General features: G+C 43.8%; 2 protein-coding genes across 2 annotated transcripts in view; one reads left to right on the forward strand and one right to left on the reverse strand.

The window, feature by feature from the left end:
- Eif3a (eukaryotic translation initiation factor 3 subunit A) overlaps window positions 1–10,067 on the forward strand; it is a 31,581-nt gene extending 21,514 nt beyond the window's left edge. The window contains exons 17-22 of the mRNA XM_041661106.1: window positions 352–536; window positions 2,282–2,370; window positions 3,275–4,023; window positions 6,444–6,645; window positions 7,442–7,641; window positions 8,911–10,067. Of these exons, the coding sequence (XP_041517040.1) occupies window positions 352–536; window positions 2,282–2,370; window positions 3,275–4,023; window positions 6,444–6,645; window positions 7,442–7,641; window positions 8,911–9,128 (1,643 nt within the window). The 3' untranslated portion in view covers window positions 9,129–10,067. The remainder of the gene's footprint in view (window positions 1–351; window positions 537–2,281; window positions 2,371–3,274; window positions 4,024–6,443; window positions 6,646–7,441; window positions 7,642–8,910) is intronic.
- Window positions 10,068–10,967: 900 nt separating this feature from the next.
- Nanos1 (nanos C2HC-type zinc finger 1) lies at window positions 10,968–15,183 on the reverse strand. Its single transcript, XM_041660733.1, has one exon. It carries the CDS (start codon window positions 14,916–14,918, stop codon window positions 14,103–14,105), a length of 816 nt encoding a protein of 271 aa, XP_041516667.1. The 5' UTR covers window positions 14,919–15,183; the 3' UTR covers window positions 10,968–14,102.
- Between the last annotated feature and the right edge of the window lie 7,827 nt (window positions 15,184–23,010).

Here is a 23,010-nt window from a genome sequence, read left to right on the forward strand (position 1 = left end):
ATCTGCCTGTCTCTGCCTCATGAGTGCTGGGACTGAAGTTGTGTACTACTACTACCTGGCTTGTTTTAATATTCTTGCCTTTGGAAAACTATTTATTTACTTTTATGTGCATTGGTTTTTTTGCCTGTGTGCATGTCTGTGAGGATGTCAGATAATTGGGGTTATAGATGACTGTGGCTGCCGTGTGGAAGCTGGGACTTGAACCCAGGTTCTCTGGAAGAGCAGTTTGAGTCACCTCTTCAGCTCTGCTCTGTTCCACCTCCACTCTCCATGTACTGCTTTATACCAGAAAAGTAGCCCTGATGGTATGGGTGGGAATCACATTGGAGTAATCTGAAAAACATTTTATAGAGCGAGAAGAAAGAGAGCGAGCTGAGAGAGCAAAACGGGAGGAAGAACTTAGAGAGTATCAAGAGAGAGTCAAGAAACTGGAAGAAGTAGAAAGGAAAAAACGGCAGAGGGAACTGGAAATTGAAGAAAGAGAACGGCGCAGAGAGGAAGAGAGGAGACTTGGTGATGACCCACTTTCTAGGAAGGTGAGTACAGAAGTTATTCTCTTGGTTTCTCTTTAGTGCTGGAGAGGGAATCCAGACTCTTCATCTGTCAAGTCCACTGTTAACAGAGTTGTGTTCTGTGTTCCCAACCCTTGTATATTTATTTATTCTGTTTTAGTTACATGTAGAATCACCAATGAATTTTCTTGTATAATATTGTGGCCTGATAAACTACTGGACATTGTTTTGACTACCTAAATACAAAAAACTGTTCCGTTTCATAGTGTCTCCATCACTTGGGAGAGTTAATTAGGTCCATCTCAACCTTATTCAGAATGTGCAGTGTAATTGGGGGCCTAGGTGATAAAAAATTGCTTGAACACAGATTGACTTGTTTCTCTTATCTTTTGAATTGTTCTCATTTGTAGTCTTTTATCCACTTAATCATAGTTCAGTTTTTTGTTTTTCTTTTTTTCCTTATAGACTGAAGGATGGGTGAGAACACTCAGGGACTAAGATTGTAGGCGGGCGGGGGCGGGGATAGTCATGCTAGGCAGGCATTACCTGTGAACATAGGTTTTCACATGGGGCCAAGCTTTTGTAAAGTACTGAGCTCTGGGGAATGCACCTTAGGGAACTAAGGAGCCTCTGTTTCCCATGTTTCATTCTTTCATTCACCCAGTGGGGATACTTCTACGACTGTTTCTCTCTTTTTTAAACTTTTTTAAAATGATTTATTTATTTTTGTTTTATGTGTACTACTGTTTTGCTTGCATGTATGAGATGTCAGATCCCCTGGAACTGGAGTTACAGAGAGTTGTGAGCTGCCATGTGGGAGCTGGGAATTGAACTCCCAGGGCTCTTAACTGCTGAGTCATCTTGCCAGCCCCTCATAGTTCAGTTTTAATTACACTCTATGTCGCTTCTGATTCCTATGTCTCCAGTCATAATATCCTTCCAGACTTTCTTCCAGACCTTTTCTAGTTTTCATAATGATAGCGTATGTGATCCTTAAATCTGCTCTTCTGTCTCAGCTTCCTTTGGTTTATACTCATTACTGAGAGCCGAAGGGAACATACTTGACAAACCCTTTTCACAGTTTCAGCTGTATACTTGTGCTTCAGCAACTTTACCCTTTAAACCAAACACTGTCTATCGATTAATTTTTTCTAATTTTTTAAATGATTTTTTAAAAAGATTTATTTTATGTATATGAATGCTCTATCTGCACGTATGACCTTATGCAAGAAGAGGGTACCAGATCTCACTATAGATGGTTGTGAGTCACCATGTGGTTGCTGGGAATTGAAGTCAGGACCCCTGGAAGAGCAGCCAGTGCTCTTAACTGCTTAGCCATCTATTCAGCCTCCTAAATGATTATTTTTAGTTATATGCATGTGGGCACATGGCAGCTCACAACTCTCTGCACATGAGTACAGGTGCCCACAGAATTGTTGGATTCACTGGAACTGGAGTTACAGGTAAAATGTGAGGCATCTGATATTGCTGGGAACTGAGCTCTTTCCAGTCCCTAGTTTTTTATTTTTTGTGGAAGGAGAGGATCTTAGACAACCAAGGCTGGCTTTTAAAAGGTTCCTGATCCTGTTGACCGTCCAAGTGATGATGAAGTTAGAGTTGTGCATCCTCCTTCAACCAGACTTTTTTTTTTTTTTTTTTTTTTTAGGATTTTGAGGTTATTTAATGTAAGCATGAAATGCTTGTTACAACTCTAGTAGTTGGCATTGTAACTTTTATTACTATGATGCCTCTTTGCTTTGTGGGTGCAGGACTCTCGATGGGGAGATCGAGATTCAGAAGGCACATGGAGGAAAGGACCAGAAGCTGACTCTGAGTGGAGGAGAGGCCCGCCAGAGAAGTAAGTGGAACCGTGAGAACAGTGTGCCTTGTCTTGGATCCTGGTATGTAGATTTTAAAAAATCAGATTGGGATTATAGGATGGTATGCAAATCCATCTGTTACTTGAACCAAGGTCATGGTCCTGTGTAGCTTTAATATAACCTTGAAACTCCTTATTTCTACTTCCCAAGTGTTGGATTTGCAGTTTATGCCTGGTTAATGCGACTTTTCTTTATAGTTGTTTTTTCCTTCAACATTGCTCTGATGACTGATCCATATAAATCTTGAGAAATACCATTAGACCCCAATAGCACTGAGTTCAAAGAATAAGAATGAAATGTGTCGTGTTGTGGTGGCACACACTTTTAGTCCCAGTACTTGGGTGGCAGAGATACAGGTGAATCTCTTGAGTTTCAGACTAGCCTGTTCTAGAGTGAGTTCCCAGGACATCTGAGACTTCACAGAAAACCTCTCCCCAAAAAGAGCTGTCTATAATATTTTTCTAAGAAGGTTGAACAGTTTTTTGTTTTTTAATATATTCTTTAATCTTTGTAATACTGGGAGATAGAATCAAAGGTTATAGTTTAGTATAGCAAGCACTCTACCACTACACTACATGCTTAGTTTTTGAACTATTTTTTATGGTAATAACTATTGGTAGGAATAGTGCTTTATTTATGCAAAAGTTCATTGTAAAAGATATAGAACTTGACAAGGTGCTCTTGGGAAGGCACAGATAATTGTTTTTCAGGATCTTGTCTGCTAAGGTACTGGATTTTGTATAATTTTTATTTGGAAAACATTTTTAAAGGACCAGAATTAATGAATTTAGACTTAGTGATTTAGAAGAATGAGTGAAATCAAAGATCCATATGCTTTCTGAAAAAATTTGCTTTTAAAGCTTGTACCTTATTGCTCCTTAGGGACTGGAGACGTGGAGAAACTCGGGATGATGAGAGACCTCACAGGAGAGATGAGGATCGACTGAGGCGCTTGGGAGATGATGAAGAGAGAGAATCTTCTCTTAGACCAGATGATGATCGCATCCCCAGGCGTGGCCTGGATGATGACAGAGGGCCTAGACGTCCCGATGAAGATAGATTTTCTCGTAGAGGAACAGATGATGACCGTCCTTCCTGGCGTAATGCAGATGATGACAGACCTCCCAGGCGAATTGGTGATGATGATAGGGGCAGCTGGCGTCACACAGATGACGACAGACCACCCAGACGAGGACTGGATGATGACAGACCTCCCAGACGAGGACTGGATGACGACAGACCTCCCAGACGAGGACTGGATGACGACAGACCTCCCAGACGAGGACTGGATGATGACAGAGGAAGCTGGCGTACAGCAGATGAGGACAGAGGACCTAGACGTGGGATGGATGAGGACCGGGGACCGAGAAGAGGAGGTGCTGATGATGAGCGGTCATCCTGGCGTAGTGCTGATGATGACAGGGGTCCCAGGAGGGGCATGGATGATGACCGGGGTCCCAGGCGAGGGTTAGATGAAGACCGAGGACCGTGGAGGAATGCTGATGATGATAGGATTCCCAGGAGAGGTGCGGATGATGACCGGGGGCCTTGGAGAAATATGGACGATGATAGGATTCCCAGACGGGGTGATGATGCAAGACCTGGTCCTTGGAGACCATTTGTCAAGCCAGGTAAGATTTCATATTTAAAAAAGTAGATGCTCTTGTGGAATTTGGTGGGTAAAAAAATGAAATTGTAGGCCTAAATGACAGTTGTACTATATCTTTTTAAAAAAAATGTAGGTAGATTTTTTTTTCAAATACCTGTACAATGATTTTTTTTAAAGATTTATTTATTATGTATTCAGTATTCTTAGTATTCTGCATGTATGCCTGCAGACCAGAGAGGATACCAGATCTCATTACAGAGGGTTGTGAGCCACCATGTGGTTGCTGGAATTGAACTCAGGACCTTTGGAAGAGCAGTCAGTGCTCTTAACCACTGAGCCATCTCTCCAGCCCCTGTACAATGATTTTTAAATGAAAATTAATCTCATTTGTCCAGTCCACCCTGGGATCATACTCAGGATCTCATTTTAAAATTGCCTGTGTGCGGGTATGTACACGTGAATGCAGGTGTCTGTGGAGGCAGAGTGAAGGCAATTAGAGCCTCCTGACATGGGTATATGGAATTGAACTGCAAGAACAGAATGTGCTGTTAATCACTGAGTGTTCTTTCCAGCCCTTTTCAGTCTGCCTTTTGAGGACCCTTAAATCCACCAACTTTTGTGTTCCCTCTGATTGAAATTGAGTATATGTCCTTTGAGCTCTTCTTGCCCTGCTAACTGGCTTCTGCCATTTTTCCCCACTCCCAGTTCCTTTTTGCAGTACCCAGAATGGTCCTTCCTGTGTTTAGATCTAATTATCACCTTTTTTGCTTTTACTAGTTGTGACTTGTGGCAAACCTTTTTATCTTTTCTAATCTTGGCCATATTCCATGTTGAACTATGTGACCTTAGATTTCCATGCTTTGTGTAAATTGAGATTGGCAGTATGGTAGGTTCTTAGTAAATTGTGATGTGTCTTATAAAGTTGCTGTGAATACTGAGAAATCCTAGAAGAAATACAAGCTTAGATGCCTTTCTATTCTGCCATCCATCAACATATAATTTGTCTCTTGATGTGTTTCTGTTTAAATCCACTTTACTCAACAGTACTGATTTGAAATAGTGAATCCATGGCCAGCAGTTTTGGTAACCGATGATTGAACAAAGTTTGTCTTAACACATGCATTTCCCCTTAAATTTGAGACCGTACTTCAGCCTATTCTTGTGGTCATTTGAATAGTAGAGTAAAAAAAAATCATAGTACTAAATAAGCAGACCTTTAAAAGGACATTTTTTATAGTTAAAGAAGCTGATTCTGTGAGTCAGAGTGCTGCAAACCTGAGCTGGTATTACATATGTCAGAAGACAACTTAATTTTCTTTCTGAACTGAGTAATTACAAAATTGCCACAAGTATTAATTTGAGATTACAAATACTTATTTGCAAGTGGGCTGGGTGTGATGACACACACTTTAATCTCAACCCTCTGGTGGCAGAGGCAGGAGGATCTCTGAAAATAAGGCCAGCATGGTCTCCATGGTAAGTTCTAGGACAGCCAGGGCTACATAGAGCGACCCTGTCTTTGGAACAGAAAATTCAAGAATCTGACAATAGTTAGGATTGACTTAATTATGGCAAGGATTAATTAAGCAAGTTAATATAAGTGGGATTTAAGTCTGTAGCTTGTTACTCACTTACTGATACGAAAGTAAGGTACAGTGGTGATGAGCTTTGTAGCTATAATGCACCAGTGAGACAAAACACCAGACAGAATCAAAGCATTTACCCTTGTTTTGTAACTGGATGGTGGGGTAAATGTCACAGGACAGGAATAGGAGTCATTGATAAAATATTACAGAGTATAAATTCATGATTGGGGTAGTTATTCCCAGGAAACTCTGAAGTTTTCTGCTTAACTGAGTACTCTGTAATACAGTTAGAACAGATTTTTATGCTGGCAATGTACACAACAAGAAATATTTGATAATCTGTTATTTTATGAAATATTACATCGAGACTGTTTAAACTTCCTATAGATACATAATTTAGAAAAATGCTAATGACCAGCCATATATATATGGCATACATATGGATTTAGTTTTAATTTTCTTTCTTTTTTAAAAATATATATTTATTATGTATACAATATTCTGTCTGTGTGTATGCCTACAGGCCAGAAGAGTGCACCAGACCCCATTACAGATGGTTGTGAGCCACCATGTGGTTGCTGAGAATTGAACTCAGGACCTTTGGAAGAGCAGGCAATGCTCTTACCCTCTGAGCCATCTCTCTAGCCCCCTAGTTTTAATTTTCTTACTGGAATAAGAGTATCTTCAATTTGCTTAAGATGATGAATTAATGCTAGAATACCTTCATAAAGGCCAGGGATGAGCTCAGTTGATACCGACAACTTGCTTAGCATGCATAAGATCTTATTAAATCCCCAGCACCACACATACAATTGCTAATCTGTTAAAAATAAAATTGCTTCTTTTTATAAAATAGGTGGATGGAGAGAGAAAGAAAAGGCTAGAGAAGAGAGTTGGGGTCCACCACGAGAATCAAGACCATCAGAAGAACGTGAATGGGATAGAGACAAAGAGAGGGATAGAGACAGTCAAGATCGAGAGGAGAATGACAAGGACCCTGAACGAGAAAGGGACAGAGAGAGAGATGGAGACCGGGAGGATCGCTTCAGAAGACCCAGGTTGGAATTACCCTACTTGTAGTTCTCTTACACTTTGCTTTGCACTCCAAATCATTTTTGATAAGTAATACCATTTAGATAAACAGAGTATCTAGAAAGTAAAAAAAATGGGGCTGTGGGGGGAAGTTAACTCTTATTGGCTGCCTGCAGGTTGTTTAGCAGGTAAATGGGCCAGTCTGGGTGTCTACTACTCCTGTTTCTTAGAGCAATGAATTATCTGAATTGTCTTTAAATTATCCTTTCTTGTTGTTTTTTGAGAAGATGAAGTGTTAATGTGTAGCTTAGGATGACCTGAATTCCAGTTTTTATCCAGCACTCATATGCTGAGATTTATAGTCTGTTGACAACACACCCAGTTATTAGTAGCAGTAAAAGTTCTAGCAAATCTGGTGGGGAAGGTTCTCTGTATTTTGTCCAGCATGGCAGGCAGCAGCTTCATGTGGCTAGTAATCTAGCTCTAGGAGTATGGGTTGTGCTGTTGTAGGTGAAGTGGTCTAGGTGCCTTAGATACCAGATTGAGATTGAGGTGTTGGGAGTTTAAACCTCAGAATAATAAACTAGATTTGGTGTGTTATGTGTGTCTGTGTCGTCCCCTCCCACCCCACCCCCGCACCACACATACTTGTTTTTGTTTTTTTGAGGCAGGGTTTCTCTGTGAAGCCCTGGCTACCCTGGATCTCATTCTGTAGGTCAGGCTGGCCTCACACTTGTATGCACCACCACCCATGAGGCTGGTGTGTTGAAATTACCCAGGTATTCTACCAAGAGCTGAACTTGTTACTTTAAATGGCTACAGGGATGAAGGTGGCTGGAGAAGAGGACCAGCAGAAGAATCTTCAAGCTGGCGAGATTCAAGTCGCCGTGATGATAGAGACCGGGATGACCGTCGTCGGGAAAGAGATGATCGTCGTGATCTGAGAGACCTGAGAGAAAGAAGGGATTTAAGAGATGATAGAGACCGGAGAGGACCTCCCCTCAGATCAGAGCGAGAAGAAGGTAGAGAGACATTTTGGGAGTCGGAATGAACAGTTTTGTGGCAGGATTGGGGCTTTATATAATTATCTTTGGGATTTATATGAACATTGAAAATAAGAGCAAATGTAGTGTACTTAGTTATCAGCTTGTGTATAAGGCAAGTGTACAATAGACTAAATGATAAGTAGCAGAAACTGGCGAGATTGGAGAAAACAGTATTAATTGTATAAGGTCCTGGTGTGTGAACACAGGTGTGTAAATGCAAAGACACTCTGGGGCTGGTGAGAAGGCTCAGTGAGTGAAGCTCTTGCTTGGCAACTTGATGTCAGACCTGGGGACCTACATAGTAGAAAAAGAACTCACTCCCTGAAAGCTGTTATCTGTACTCACTCACATCCCTAACTGTAAACACCTAAACAATATTTTAAATTTCATCTATTTGTTTTTGGATTTTTTTTTTTTGAGGCAGTGTTGTGGCTGTGTGTAACCCTAGCTGTCCCAGAATCTGTAGTCCAGGTTGGCCTAGAATTCAGATCTGCCTGCCTCTGCCTTCCAAATGATGGCATTAAAGGTGAGCACTGCCACCACCACTTGGCAACAACAACAACAACAACAAATTTTAAGTATTTTTAGTTAGTTGAAGATGTCCGTTGTACTTCCGTGCTTTCCTTACATGGTTTTTAACAGTTTGCTCGCTCATCGGGATCAGAAGAGTATTAAAACTATAACTTGAAATCTCACATTTTATGATTCATTTGCTAAAATTCAAGAGCCAAAAATTCTATTTTGGACATTTTTATTCTGATAGTTTTTATCCTGTGTTCTACTGTTAAGATATTTCTTTTTTTTTCTTTCTTTTTTTTGGGGGGGGGGGTTGAGACAGGGTTTCTCTGTAGCTTTGGAGCCTGTCCTGAAACTCCCTTTGTAGACCAGGCTGGCCTCGAACTCACAGAGATCCGCCCGTCTCTGCCTCCCGAGTGCTGGGATTAAAGGTGTGCGCCACCACCGCCCGGCTCTGTTAAGATATTTCTATGGTCAAGGATTTCTGTTTGTAATTTTTCAATTATGTCTACAAGTTCATATTTTAAAAGGTTTTTTTTTGTCAGAAATGACAAAATTAAAGTGTGGACAAATAATTAAAATGACAACAAATTAATTAAAAAGTGTGATTCTGCATTGTTGATTTTTCTCAATAGTTTAAGGTGGGCATTCCTTTTGCTTCACTTGTTTATTTTGAACCAATAAAATAGTTCAAACTTAGACTTTATTTTTTTTTCTTTACTTTTCTAGCAAGCTCTTGGAGACGAGCTGATGACAGGAAAGATGACCGGACTGAAGAACGGGATCTACCTCGTCGTGTTCCTCCCCCAGCTCTTTCAAGAGAGAGGGAGAGAGAACGAGAAGGTGAGAAAGAGAAAGCATCCTGGAGAGCTGAGAAAGACAGGGAATCCCTTCGTCGTACTAAGAATGAAACTGATGAAGATGGATGGACAACAGTACGACGCTAAGGCCCAAGACGATGGAGTCAAACTTGTGTCTTACCACATAGGTTTGATCACATTCAAGGATTATTATACTTGTGCTTCACCCAGACGGTCTAAATTGAATTCTTTAATGTTGTCTCACCATAACACAAAAAGCATGAACTTGTATTAATCATATATAATAGATTGATCATGCACTGTATTCACAGGAGGTTGAAAAACCATGCCATTTTCTGGAATTTAAGGTGTTGCATTATTTCATCAATCATTTGTTTAAAAAAAAAACCTAAAAAATAAAAATGAACCCTTCAGGTGTTAACACCTATATCTTGGTATACAATTGATCTTTTTGTTTTGTTTTGAAATACCAAATTAATTTGGAATAAGGTAAGGTTCTGTTAAAATATTTGAAAACCCTTTAAGCCAACAGATCTGACAGTTTTCCCATCATTAGTGGGGACATACTTTCTTGGGTATTTACTATTAACTACATTTAGGCTATAGCTTCTGATCAGTCCAGTATATATTACAAACACTGGTTGCAATGGGTTTCTGTAGACTACTTGAGAGAGGTGAGTATAAGCATTTTGTAGTCATCATGGCACTGCTCAGGTGCAAATCAGAACAGGACAGCTTTGGGTTCCTAGAGCATTTGGTAAACTTTCTTTTTTTCTGTTGCCAAAAGAAAACTGCTTTCCCACTAATTCATGCCTTTCAAGCATTTTAAATATGACAATATTTATAAATGTGTGGTTTGGAGGAATTGTTTAAATTTTTTCCTAATTTCCTTTCTTCAGGATAGATTATTTCAACAAGTAATTTGTAGTGATGACTGTGTTGACTTCAATTTTGGAGTGTAGTAGCTGTGTTAAAGAGTAATAACCATTTGGTCTTATTGAAGCCAACACAGAACTTGCTGCTGTGTTTTTTCTTCAGTGATAAATAAAATACTTACATAATTGGTGTTAGTGTTAATTTGTTAATGGTGTTATAGTCCATGTATTCAGTTGAGGTTTTGTGAATTTATCAATGCTATTAAAATTTATCAGTGTTAGCAGCAAAGAATAACCTAAAAACACAAAGCAAATGGTAGCAGCTAGCAAGTTTGTGAAGTGTCCTTACCATTCACAGAATCTGTTGGGAAAAGGAAAAACAAAAAAAGCAACAGAGTTGTAGGGGGTTTTGTGACAAACTTTGAGTGGGGGTGGGCTTTATACATTATAAGGTAGTGGTTTAAAAATTTGTTACAACTGTCAGACCAGAAGAGGGAGAGCTGATGCTCTTCTTACTGAATATGTGCTTTTTGTATGGTGCTTCCAAGGATTGGAACTTCAAACATGCAAAAGACCTGGAGATCATTGGTTATATTTGAGACAGTAACCTCCTATATATGCATTTACTTGTGAGCCAGACACTACCGTGATGCCAGAGATAATCCCCAGCAAGTGGTTATTTTAATCAACTACATATAGGTGAATGCATATGGTGGGGGTAGCCTGTAGATCTATCTTTGCAGCTTAGCTGGGGTTCTAGACACTGTCTGCATTCTTGTTGTTCTGGGAGAGAACCCAGAGAACAGGGTAGGGGCAGAAATAGCTGATGCTTCTGTGGTCTAGCTCGTGGGATTCCACTATCACAGCGCTCTCTCCATACATTTAACAAATTAAAGGAAAGCTGATTAATCTCTAGGTGAAAAATCCCTATGGCTTTTGGCAGTTGTAAACAATGGAACCTTACAGCTCCTGTAGCTGTTCTTGAAGGTAGAGAGGCCCCTCAGAAGATCTTTATCATGCTTGCCCAGCCCATAGGGTGCCAACCAGGAAGGGGTTTGAACCTATGTGTAGGTATAGTCAATAACCACCAGTACCACATGACATTTAATCTCAGAACTTTGTTGGGGGAGGCAGAAGGATACTGAAATCTCCAGGTCAGCATTGGCTGGTGAGACGCAGTCTCAAAAACTGTACTTCCATATGTTGTATTTTCCCCAAAGATATTTTGGCTGTTACAACAGAACTACAAGACACTGGAGGGAATGTTCTTACCAAGGCGCTTAAGACAACAAAATTAATCTGAAATACATTTGGTAGTTTTGAAATACATGGTTTTGGTTTAATATATCTGACAAAAGTTCTAATCAAAGCTATTTAACTTCTGAACAGGGTTTTGTAGGAAAAATAAAGTACAAGGGAGTAAAAAGCCACTAGAATTAACAAGTTTGGACAGACAGGCTAAAGCATAGCACAGCCTATTGTGCTCATGGAAAAGGTGTTACAGGGCTGTACCTTTTGTGGTTCAACCATAGAAGCCAACCTTGTCACAGTTTTGTATTAAGCTTTGGGTCTTAAGTTTCATTTACTTCTCTGTTATGGGGATTGATCCCAGGGTTTTGTGCATTCTAGGCAAGTGCTCTACTACTGAGTGTATCTCTAGCCCTAAACTTGAGTTTCTACTGTAAACATCTTTACAGAACCTTTATAAATTGTCACATCACATTCCAAGGATTTCTTAGGAATTCTTAGCACTTCTCAGGAGTGCTAGGATTAAAGGCTCATACCTGGCTCCAAGGGTCTATTTCCTCTCAAGCTCTAACACTAGAAAAACCAGTATTTTTTGTTTATATCGAAGACTTTGAATTAGCTGGTAAATTGACTTAGTATAGGGTGGAGAACATGTATGGGATGTGTATACATGTTCTTTGTAATATTTATTATATAATAGTCTATCTGTGTGTATGCCGAAGGCCAGAAGAGGGCACCAGACCTTATTACAGATGGTTGTGAGCCACCATGTGGTTGCTGGGAATTGAACTCAGTACCTTTGGAAGAGCAGGCAATGCTCTTAACCTCTGAGCCATCTCTCCAGCCCCCACATTCCACTTTTTTTTTTTTTTTGTTCACACAAGGTGTTTCTTTGAAGTTCTCCAAACCTGGAGCTAGCCTGCTTCCCCTGTGGTTAAGACCATAGCTTTAAAAAAAAAATCACCCAAAACTGCACATAAATGTGCACATATGTGGAGGTCAGCCTCAGAGGGGATAGTCTTCATGAGCCCACCTAACATGAGATAGGGTTTTCAGCGAGGCTGACCTCTGCGTCAACCAGCACTGGGAGTATAAGCATATTGCCATTCCCATATTTTATGTGGGTGCTGGGGATAGAACTCAGCCATTTCCCCATTTGTTGGTATCACAGATACTTAATGTGAGCACGTTTTTTGGGGTCGCCTTAGTACCACCCACTGAACAGGAATGCATATCTCAACACCCCTGGTTTGGGTAAGGTGTGTGCTCTTTGAAATTCAGGAGTTCCACCAAGGCATGTGTAGTGAAGTTCAAAGAGCTGAATGACTTGATCTTGCCTTTGGGAATGCTCAGTTTTTGAAAAACAGACCAGTTAAGGGAAAGAATGTGAATTTATGTTAACTTGAAAAACTTTGCCCCAAAACAAATGGTTTATTTTTTAGCAAAAGAACAAGAAACTACATGCTTTGTTACTTAAGTTTAGGCCCAGGCCGAGTGGAATCTGCAGTTCTGTGGGGCTGCAACGGGTATTTTCTTCCTTGCTAAAAATGTCTTTCCATCAACCCCTTCTCCTTGTATATGATATGATGTACCCTGTGGCCCCTACCCCCTTTTACCAAAAGGGTGCACAGCTATTCAGTATTTTTATATCACTCTCTGGTACATGGGAAGCCAGTTGTCAAAATTAAGTTTCATATGAAAGTCTACTCAGTACTGTAGCTAATCTGACTACCGGAAGTTTTATATACTCTTGCCTGGTATTTTCAGATAGTGTTATGTCTGAGTTTATCTTAATTCACTTCCATCTTTGCCTCTTCTGTCTGGATGGCAGTTATATGCCATAGTCCAGCATTCAATGTGATGGATTTACTGGAAATAAGGGGTTAGGAACTTTTGCCTCAAGATCAGGTTCTGGAAGCAGACCAGTAAGAGTGGAATCATAACCAGTAAGGTCATGATACTTGCATCCAACCCTAATTATTAGAGCCTTTAAATGGTGTTTATTTTGGCACACCTGTATATCTGAAGGCAGACAGCCCAGAGTACAACCTTCTGGATCTCAGGTTATTATTGCTTCATAGTTTCCCATTTTCTATTTAGGAAGCCTGAAATGGAACAATCAAGGTGAATTAAAGCACTGTTCTTGGGTTTCCTCCTTTCTGATTTTAGCATCAGACATGATAAAGAATTGGACAGGTTGGGGAATGGTGCATAGAGGAAATGCTAAGTAGGAGTTGCAGGGGAGATTAATGGATTCGTATACTGTCACTGTATATATACACAAGTCTCTTAAACAGCACCATTTCCAAATATGAACATGACATGATTAGGACTTGGCACAGTTAATTTTAAGGGTAGGAAGGGCTACTTATTAATTCAGTAGAATATCGGATACATAAAAGGTTAAGAACGATTCTACCTGCTACAGATTGTGCCTTTAAACCTCCCAGTTAAGACAGAAACAAGTCACGATGAGGAACACCCTCTTAAATTAATACTGGGACGTGTACTGAATTGTTTTACCTGCAAATAGAGTAAGGACAAACTTAAAAAGTTAATAAATTGCATCAAACAAAATAGACGTTTGCCGACATTCCATAAAATGGTTAGTTTTACACACTAAAGTTCAGAGGCTATTAAAAAATACTCTAGACCTAATAAAGTGCCTCCATTCATGAAACGAAACATCCCAAATCAGAGACAATTTCATAATGATGCGCACCTAAAATAGGCCGACGTATACAATAAGCAACTCCAGTAGCCACTTAAAGCCGGTGGCATACTCGTTCAGTCCTCACGGTTCTGGATGCGCGCTTTTAGAAACTAGAGACAAAATTCAAGATTTCAACGTCAGAGACCCGACCATTCCGCTGGAGACTGCTGCGCCCCGCCGGCTTCCGCAAAACGAAGACCACTTGCAAAGTTGAGTCACAGGAAAGGAGGCGCGACCATGACTTCAGGTGTCCACAGCCCGGTTCTAGCGCAGCTTCTTGCTGGGCAGGCTGTCCCTGGTGCTGCGCAGCGGCGGGCGGGCAGCAGGCGGTGGCACTTTGGAAAGCGGGCAATATTTGATGGTGTGTGCGTTGTCGCCGCTGGCACCGCACAAGGGGCACGTGTAGCGGCGCAGAACCGGGCAGAGCACTCGGCCGTCGGGGCCCTTGAGGATGTGTGTGGTGTAGAGCGCCACCGCCTCCTTGTTGTTTCGGCAGAACACACACACCTGCAGCTCTGGTTTCAGCAGACGTGCGGCGGCCGCCCCGGAGGCCGCGTGCAGACGAGGCTCGGGCGCCCACGCAGGGCCCGGCACCTCTCGCGGCGTCACCTCGGCCGTGGGGGCGGCGGAGGCGGCGGGCGCGCAGCTCAGCAAAACCGCGGCGGCGCGCCCTGCGAACGGGTTTAGCTCAGCGAAGCGCTCCTCCAGCAGCCCGGCCTCGGCAGTGCCGGCGCACAGCTCTAGCGCGCGCAGTTCCAGCGCGCTGCCCAGGTAGCGGTCCCGAGCCCCTGGCTCATCGCCATCGTCGTCCTCTTCGTCGTCGGGCGGCTCAAGCGTGGGCCCCGCCGCCAAGGGCCCGGACCTTTCGTGCGAGGAGCAGTGGGACGAGGAGGGCGGGGAGCTGCGGTCTCCAGCCCTGGTGATGAGCGTGGCGAGCCCCAGGTAGTCGTTCCAGGAGCTGAAGGGCTGCGGGTGCACCGGGCCCGGGGCGCTAATGTAGCGGGCGCTGGGCACGAGCGCCATAGGCGCGGGGGCGCGGGCGCGGCGGGGCGAGCGTGGCGCCCAAGGGAAAGCCTCCATGGGCCGGCAGCGGGCCGCGCGCCTCCCCGCCGCCGGCACAGGCCGGACGGAAGGGACGCAAGAGCCTGCCCACCGGCCTGCCTCGGGGTGGGGCAGCCTTGCCTCCTTTTATCGCTCCCGCTTCCCCCGGTGCCCCTCCTCTCTGTCTCGGCCCTGCCCCCTGCGATCCTCCGCCGGGGCCACCGCGCCCGCGCCCCCGGACGGAGGCGGAGCGGAGGCGGGTGCGCGCTCCTCTCCAGCCCCGCGCGCCTCCTGCGCCCCGCGCGCTGCGCCCACCTCTCCAGCTGCGGGGCGCCTGGCATCCTGCGAGGGGGCGGGTGAGGCGCCGCCTCGGGCCCTGACGCTCAATGGCTGTCGACCTGACTCTGCGAACGCCGCTCGGGATGCTGATTGGTGGTAGCCAGGGAGGAGGCGGGCGGCGGGTGTGTGTGTTGGGGGTGGGGGGTGGGGGGAGGCTTTGCAGAGAGGGCCGGGAGGGGCGGTGGCTGGGGCTAGCCTTCGCCCCAGTGTGGGGACTGCCACACTTGCTTTTCTCTCTGCGGGGTAGTGAGATGCCGTGGACTCAGATCGCGACCGAGCCACTGGGATACAAGTATCCACCTGCAGCGTTGGCTGGACCGGGGGTGGGGGTGGAGGTGGGGGGAGAGTTAAGGTCTGAGACCACCATTTCCCCTTGCCTTTCAATGTCATCAGCAAGAAAAGCTGTGAGAGGCAGAGCTAGGCGCCATCTCCCATCAAAGCCCAACTAGAGACCCAGTGACTTCCTTTGGCACAACGCTTCAGAGCTCTTTCCACAGGGTGAATCCTCCCACAAACTTTGAGGCTCAGGGAAGAAGCTCACGGAAGTAAATGGTAGAGAATCATAGCAGGTTCAACAGGTGTTCAGAAACTGGGGGCAGTAAGATACTTAGATGGTATTGAGGAATGAGTCAGAAATTCTTTCTATGGGCCTGTTTGCTTGAAGCTCATCTTCTGGGGTCTTATATTGAAGTCTAGAGTCTGTGCAACTTGCAAAACAGCGTATCCGATGCTTTGAAACGAGTAACTTTTTTTTTTTTTGGCAAAACCCTGGAGAATAAAGGACTTATTAGGAGGGAAAGAGGCAACTTAAAATGCAAACACCAACAACTTCAAAAAATAACTTGAAACTTCGAAAATGTGACGTGACCTAGGATGAGAGACAGAAAAACACCTTTGTTGGCTGGGCAGATAGGTAGGAGAGCTGATTTTGTTTTTCCCACTTTGCACCATACAGTGTCCTTGGAAGCGAGGAGGTAGGATCCCTAATGCTATCAGCTTGCTTTAGGTGACAAGCCACAGTCACATGACTTGCCGTGCCTAGCACGGGATGCTCGGAACTTGGTTCTGGCTTGGGTTAATGTTAGAATGAATGTGTGAATGGTGAAACAGATCAGCCATGAGAAGAATCTTTGGGATCATCTTTTCTTTATGGGTGACAAAAATGAGACCCCCAAGAAGAGATGGAGTTCCTGAAGGTCAAACAGTGACTATGTTACAGTCACAATTAGGACTCTGGCCTCATTACTCCTGGCCAAGTGACCTCCCCAAATACCATGGCACAGAAGATATTTCAGGCTAGGTTGGTGTTATCATCAGTGGGTAGCTGGAAAGAAATAAGTTGGAATGATGGATTTGTCTTTGTTTGAGGCCCTGCCTGCAAGGAGCTATACAAATCACACTGGAGGTACAGGATCAGGCCTGAAGCAAGAAAGGAACACCTGAGCTGGGCAGTAGTGGTGCATTCCTTTAATCTTAGTCCTTGGGAGGCAGAGCAGGCAGATTTCTGTGGGTCCGAGGCCAGTCTAGTCTACAAAGCGAGTTCCAGGACAGCCAGAGCTGTTACACAGGAAGAGAAACCTTGTCTTGATAAACCAAACAAAAAAGAAAGAAAGAAAGTGACATCTGTTCTGACCAACTGTCAAGTTAGGGCTTGAAGATATGTATTTTATATTCTTTCTCATGCCCTAGCTGCCAGTGTTTGGTAGCGACCTAAAGCCATGCACTTGGCAATGTGGTTCCTTTTTAAAGTTTGTGTTGGCTTTCAGGCTCAAAGTCACCTTTATTTCCTCCCTCTCTCCCACCAAAAACAAACAGAAGAACTCGAGCGCTGTGGGTCTCCCACAGAAGCCTGGCAGGTTTGCTGACACCGAACTCGAGCTCTTACCACACGGTGGCCCCCAGAGGGGTATGAAGATTATGATTCTGTAAATGGAAAATTCCACTCTGTACATGTGTCTACGCTGTCTGCATACTTTCAATGTATGCAGAGATTTCAAGCTCTGAAGACTCCTCTTAGCCCTATTCTGAGAGAAACACTTCAGCAAGCAAAGTTTAAACCTGGTCAACTTCCTTTGGGTCAGACTAGAGCCAGAAAGGCAAACAAGAGACAGACCCTTTGCCTTCCTCCACATGTTTCTTAGTTCCTGTGGTTGAGTGAGAACAAAACGATTTTATTGTGTTTTTGTGTGCCCATTCTGCTCTCCACTTGTGTGTGTGCGTGTGTATGTGTGTGTGTGTGTGTGTGAGAGAGAGAGAGAGAGAGAGAGAGAGAGAGCGCATGCGATACACTGCAGTATGAGCCTGAAAGTCAGAGGACAACTTTCAGGAGTGAGGTTTCTTCACCTTTGTATGGGTTGAACCTTGACTGTCAGGCTTGCAAGGCAAGTGCTTTGTCCTGCTGAACCGTCTTGACAGCCCAAGGATAAAATGTTTACACGCCTTGGGTAGTTCCTGCAGCCCGAAGGCACGGGTGCTGGTAGAAAGAGGTCCTGGAAGGGTGTAAAAGGAGCGTGTGTATCCTGGGGCACAACTTCATGAGTTGCTGCTTCCCACGGCCACTCTCACTCTCGAGTGTTAAGTAGATGTTTGACCCAGAAAGAGAGTTTGAAAATAAGATCATGAAGGCTTTTAAATGTCCTTGGGTGCACACATGGCTTCCATACGAAGGGAGGTTTTGCTAATAGTGACTTTGGAACCTCTAGAGTGGGTGGCTGCTCCAGGTATGGGCTAAATAAACATTTACTTTTTGTCACTGAATGTGGGCCTTAGCCTGGCCATGAATTCTCCAGTGTGCGCGCTCCCTCTCTCCCTCTCTCCCTCTCTCCCTCTCTCCCTCTCCCTCTCCCCCCCCCTCTCTCTGTGGAACTGGTAACAGACATATTCCAGTACATCTCATGAAGTTAAACTGCCCGTTCACTCTCCAAGAGTCTGAATGCAGCAGACAGAAATAACCAGTGTGAAAATTTTTGTTTTTGTTTTAATAAAATATACTCATACATTGGAGGAAAGAAGGCAGGTGGACATGGACCTCGTCTCAGCTCCCTTTTGAAGTGGGCTTGACTGGCTGGACAGAGGCTGTGGTGGGCAGGGTGGGCGTGGGGGTGCTGTTTGTGCTGTGTTCCTTTCTCCACACACTCCTAGCCTGACTGTTAACTTTGTTGGAAGAAGAACTGAGCTGCACACAGACTGTGGGTGGATTGAAGCATGACCTCTCCAGACTTTACCTCTGGGTTATGAGGCAGTTTGGCCAGGTACCAGAAAGCTAGAGATACAGCTTGTTGGGCAGTGGTTTCTCACCGGCCTGCTTGCCAGGCTCTGGTGAATACCTCAAAGTGCTCTTTCCTACTGTGGGCTTTGTAGGCAGGCCCAGTGAGAGGCACGGGGGATCTGTTTGGAGGACCTTGACCTTAGCCTTGCCATACCTCTGGCCAACTTTTGCTTAATGCTCATGCCCTGTGAAGTCATAGAGCTGGACATGGCAGAGACACCCCTGTGTGAAGTGACTTTACTAGGCTCTGGTGGGGCTTTGAATGAGAGACTTAAGGTCTCTGGGCCCCAGTCCCTTCCTGTGAGCCTTGAAGGGGCTCCTCAGGGAAAATGGCAGCCACCCTGCCCTGCTTTCCTAATTCTGTGTCCCACCCTCACCTTGTAACTTGGGATAGGTCTAAGGCAAGCAGAGATACCTCGCTTTTATGGCTCCCACTGAGTGAGAAGGCTGGTGATCTAGCCATAGCCCTTGAACTTGAGATGTAAGCAGATATCCGTAAGAGGGTTCTTAGGAAGGAGTTTTCTCCATACTTAAGACAAAACCCTTAAAACTAAGGCCCAGAGAACCTCGCAGAAGAGAGGGCAGAAAGGTTATAAGAGGCAGAGGACCAGGATGTCTCAATGAGATAGTGTTTTCTACATATGATAGGAAGCTGTGTCCATGAAATCTTAGCAGTGTGGTTGCTGAAATAAGACCTGAAAAAATGACAACAGCAGTTGAAATGCCAATGTGAATGGGGAAAATTTCACAAGCTCTCATCCCTAGAGGAAGAACTACAGTTAAGTAATGGTTGCTGAGAGAGGAAGTCGTCTCCAGGCAAGAACCCAATAGATTGTCTGGTCCCTAGTGTCAGTTCTAACACACATAGAAGCAACACTTTGGAGGCAGAGACAGGTGGGTCTCTGTGAGTTCAAGGCCAGTATGGTCTACATAATGAGACCTGATTTAAAAAATAAAAAAAAAAAACAAAGAAAGAAACAAAAAAGAACGAGAATAAAAAGGGACACAGAAGCTGGAGGGAGGACAGGAAGGGAGGAAATGATATAAATACAGCACTCACATATGAAAGTCTCAAAACAAATTTTCATATAACAAAATCCAAAAACTCAGTATGTACCAGGAAATCCCTTCCTCGACTCATTTATGGAGCTGGAGGTAATGAGGCTTCAGGATAAAGCTGACATCATGGTGGGTTACTGGAAAGGCTTATTTTAAAAAGCTGTGGTTACATTTTTGTTGGTGACTTGTTACATGACATAATTAAATGTCTTTGTGGTTGGGGTGCTTGAGTCGGATCCTCTTACTTACTTACAGCTGGCTTTACTTCTCCACTGGAATTTTGTGGTCCTGTGAAAATTTGTCACTTGTCTAAAAGGATGCTTTGTTCTGGTCAGACAGAGGTGACATCTGTGTCAGAGTCCCCCCTTCTGTGCTCCCTCTCTGCCTCCCTCCCTCTCTTTCTTTTTCCCTGTTTGAGTTAAGGTCTAATTATGCAGCTCAGGTTGGCCTGAAACTTGATGTTTACGTAGCCAAGGCTGGTCCCCTAAGTCAGGATTCTCCTGCCTCTACCACCTGAGTGCTGGGATTAACGGTGTGGGTCACCTTGCCTTGCACTATGTCAGGATTCTGTGTATGTGGACAAGGGCTGGAAGAGAATCAGGAGAATCAGATCAGGGCATCTCTTCTCTCACTCCTTGCCTTGGATACCATCTCCCATGTAGCTCAGGGGCTTTAGTTTCCCTTCTGCTCAGATTTACCTGATAAGTGTCAGGTCTGAGCCTTGCACCTGTGTCTTTCTTGCTCCAAAGGTTCTTTTACCTGTGTCCCTTTTGCCCCTTTAAGTGTTCGAAGTGTTTCTGGGGACTTAAGGGATTTAACTAAGGGTGTGGAGCCAGGCAGTAACACATTGTGGCAGGTGGGGACAGAGAAAACGCGGGAATATCCTAATCTGAGTTAGAGAGGTCCTCCAGTCCCCAAAAGCAGATCTGTGTAAATGCAGTCTGGATGTTTGTCCATTGATGAGGATTTGGGTTAAGTGAGTGGGCATTTCTCTTAGTTACATATTTTTTTGGTTTTTGCTTTTTGTTTTTAGGTATCTGGAGTTCCCAGTTGTGTTTAAAGCAGACTGTGCACGAAGTAAATAGGTTGAAGAACTGATGTCCCTGGTCTATGGGGTTTATAGTAATGGTTATGGGAGGTTGAGGGTTCCAAACTCTGGTAGTGCCTAGTTTGAACTCAAAACAGTTCTGAGTTCCTTTTCTAGCAGCCAACCCTGGTACCTATTTCACAGACATGAACATTGGGTTTGGGTAGGTTAAAAACAAGTCCAGCATTCTACAACTGGGTGTGGTGGTGTTACTCTAAACCCTAGTACCCCTAAACTTCATTTAGAATTCCGCACATCCATCCTCACTACCCTCTTCATGCACCTCGTAAAGGGACCATCTTCCTCCCCCCTCATCTTTACTCCTGCTCTGACATAAGTGGTGAATGCTAAATGGCTGAGCCACTTTGGAAAACAAGTTTATTTAGCACCCTTTGGTATGAGCAGTGTGCAGAATAGTAACTGAAGAACTACCTGCCGGTTACATTGTTTGTAAAAATGTTAGACACCGGCTGTGGGTATAGTTTAGTAGTAGAGCACTTTGTGATCAAGCAGAGCTCAGGGTTCCATCTCCAGCGCATCAAAAATACAGTATACCAGACCTAATGGTATATACATCTGCAGTCCCAGCACTGGGGAAACTGAGGCAGAAAAACCATAGATTTGAGGCCAGCCTGGGATACAGTGTATCTCAAATTAAAAAAAAAACACGTAAATTACTCTCTGTCCCTCTAATTCTACTCCCGGAGAAATGAAAATACAGGTCCCCACAAAGCTTTGCACACACACATTCTCAGCATCTCTCGGCCGAAACCTGAAATCCAACCAAGTTTTTACCTACTGGGCTTTGGTCGACAAGGCACAGAATGGAACACTCTTCCACACTGATGCACTGGGAAAGGAGCTAGATGCAAAGACTGCTTATTGTCTAAGTCTGCTTATGTGGAATTTCTAGGTGGTCTACGGCAGGTGGGGTTGACTGCAAACAGGCATGAAGTACCTTCTGCGAGCGATGAGTGTTCCCAGACTCGGTGGTGAGGTTTGCACAACTGTTAGGAATTTATAGACTACTTAAGATGGGTAAATTTTATGGAGATAAACATCCTACCCCAAGAAGGTTGTTACCATTGTTCACACAGCATTATTCTTAATTGCTCCAGGCAGGAAACATCTCAAATGTTCATCGGCAGTGGAATGGATAAATAAACTCTGAGACGTTTATTCAATGGATCCTGTTGAGCAGTATTAATGAGTCAATTATAGCGACACGAGAAAATGTGGCACCAGGAGCATAAGGGCAAATGATGGAGATACAATTAGAGAAGAGTGAATTGTGTGGCGTTTACATTTTGCCAAGATGTTAACTATTAATTTTAGGGGGCTGGTGGGAACCTCCTTTAGCTAATGGCCTTTAAGAGGCTGGACCAGGTTGGGGCGTGACTTAGGGTACCCAAAAGCCGTGGTCCCTCCCAGCTCCCTCTCTTCTACTTGCAAGCTACGCTGGACGTGGGACCCCATTCCTGTTTCCTTCCTGTGATCCGTGAGTTCCCCTTTAATAAAGAAAAACCTTAGAATACTCTATTCAGCATTATCTTGGGATTATTTGACTCGTGTTCCTCCATTTGACACATTCTGCACCTTTGGTTTGTTCTTGATATCTGTTCTGGGTCCATCATAACAAACCAATAAAGAAGTTTAATGTCACTAATAGGGTTTTGGGTGGTTTCAGGAGCCCTAGTAGCCAATTAACTAAGTTGTAAACAACTAGTTAATTTGTAACCAATTGACAGGTTGATTGAGGAGTCACAGCCAACTTCTTTTCTTTATCTCACCTCTGTTCTTTTGGTAAGAGCTGTTTGAAGTTGGTGGATGGTCTCAGAATCACCTTTGGTTCTGCTTAAATACACTACTTAATATAATTGGTCTACAAAATCTTTCCTTTCTTCCTTCCTTTTTTTGTTTGTTTGTTTTGTATTGTTTTTGTTTTCCAAGACAGGGTTTCCCTGTGCAGTTCTGGCTGTCCTGGAACTCACTCTGTAGACTAGGCTGGCCTCGAACTCAGAGATCCACCTGCCTCTGCCTCTCAAGTGTAGCACGATTAATAAAGAACCAGTGGCTGTCTGTTTTGGCTTTTCTGATTTTCAGGCTCTGGAATTTTAGTAATCATGCTACACCCAAGTACTGAGATTAAAGGCATGGACCACTACCTCCCTGCCTTTTTTTCTTTCTTTTAAGATGGAGTCTCACTATGTAGCCCTCGTGGGCCTGGGACTTGCTATGTACACCAGGCTAGCCTAGAACACAGATGAATGTGTTTGCCTCTGTCTCTCATGTATTGGGATTAAAGATGTGTATCACTACACTCAGGGAAAAATTTCATTTTAACACTAAAACACAAAACAAAGTGCTACTTAATGGCA

This window comes from Microtus oregoni, unplaced genomic scaffold (genome assembly GCF_018167655.1).
Source record: "Microtus oregoni isolate MIOR12 unplaced genomic scaffold, Mior012 000012F_ref0000307, whole genome shotgun sequence".
NCBI lineage: Eukaryota > Metazoa > Chordata > Mammalia > Rodentia > Cricetidae > Microtus > Microtus oregoni.

Coding starts and splice junctions, on each gene's coding strand:
- Nanos1 (XM_041660733.1), bottom strand. CDS start 14,918: ATGGAGGCTTTCCCTTGGGCGCCACGCTCGCCCCGCCGCGCCCGCGCC.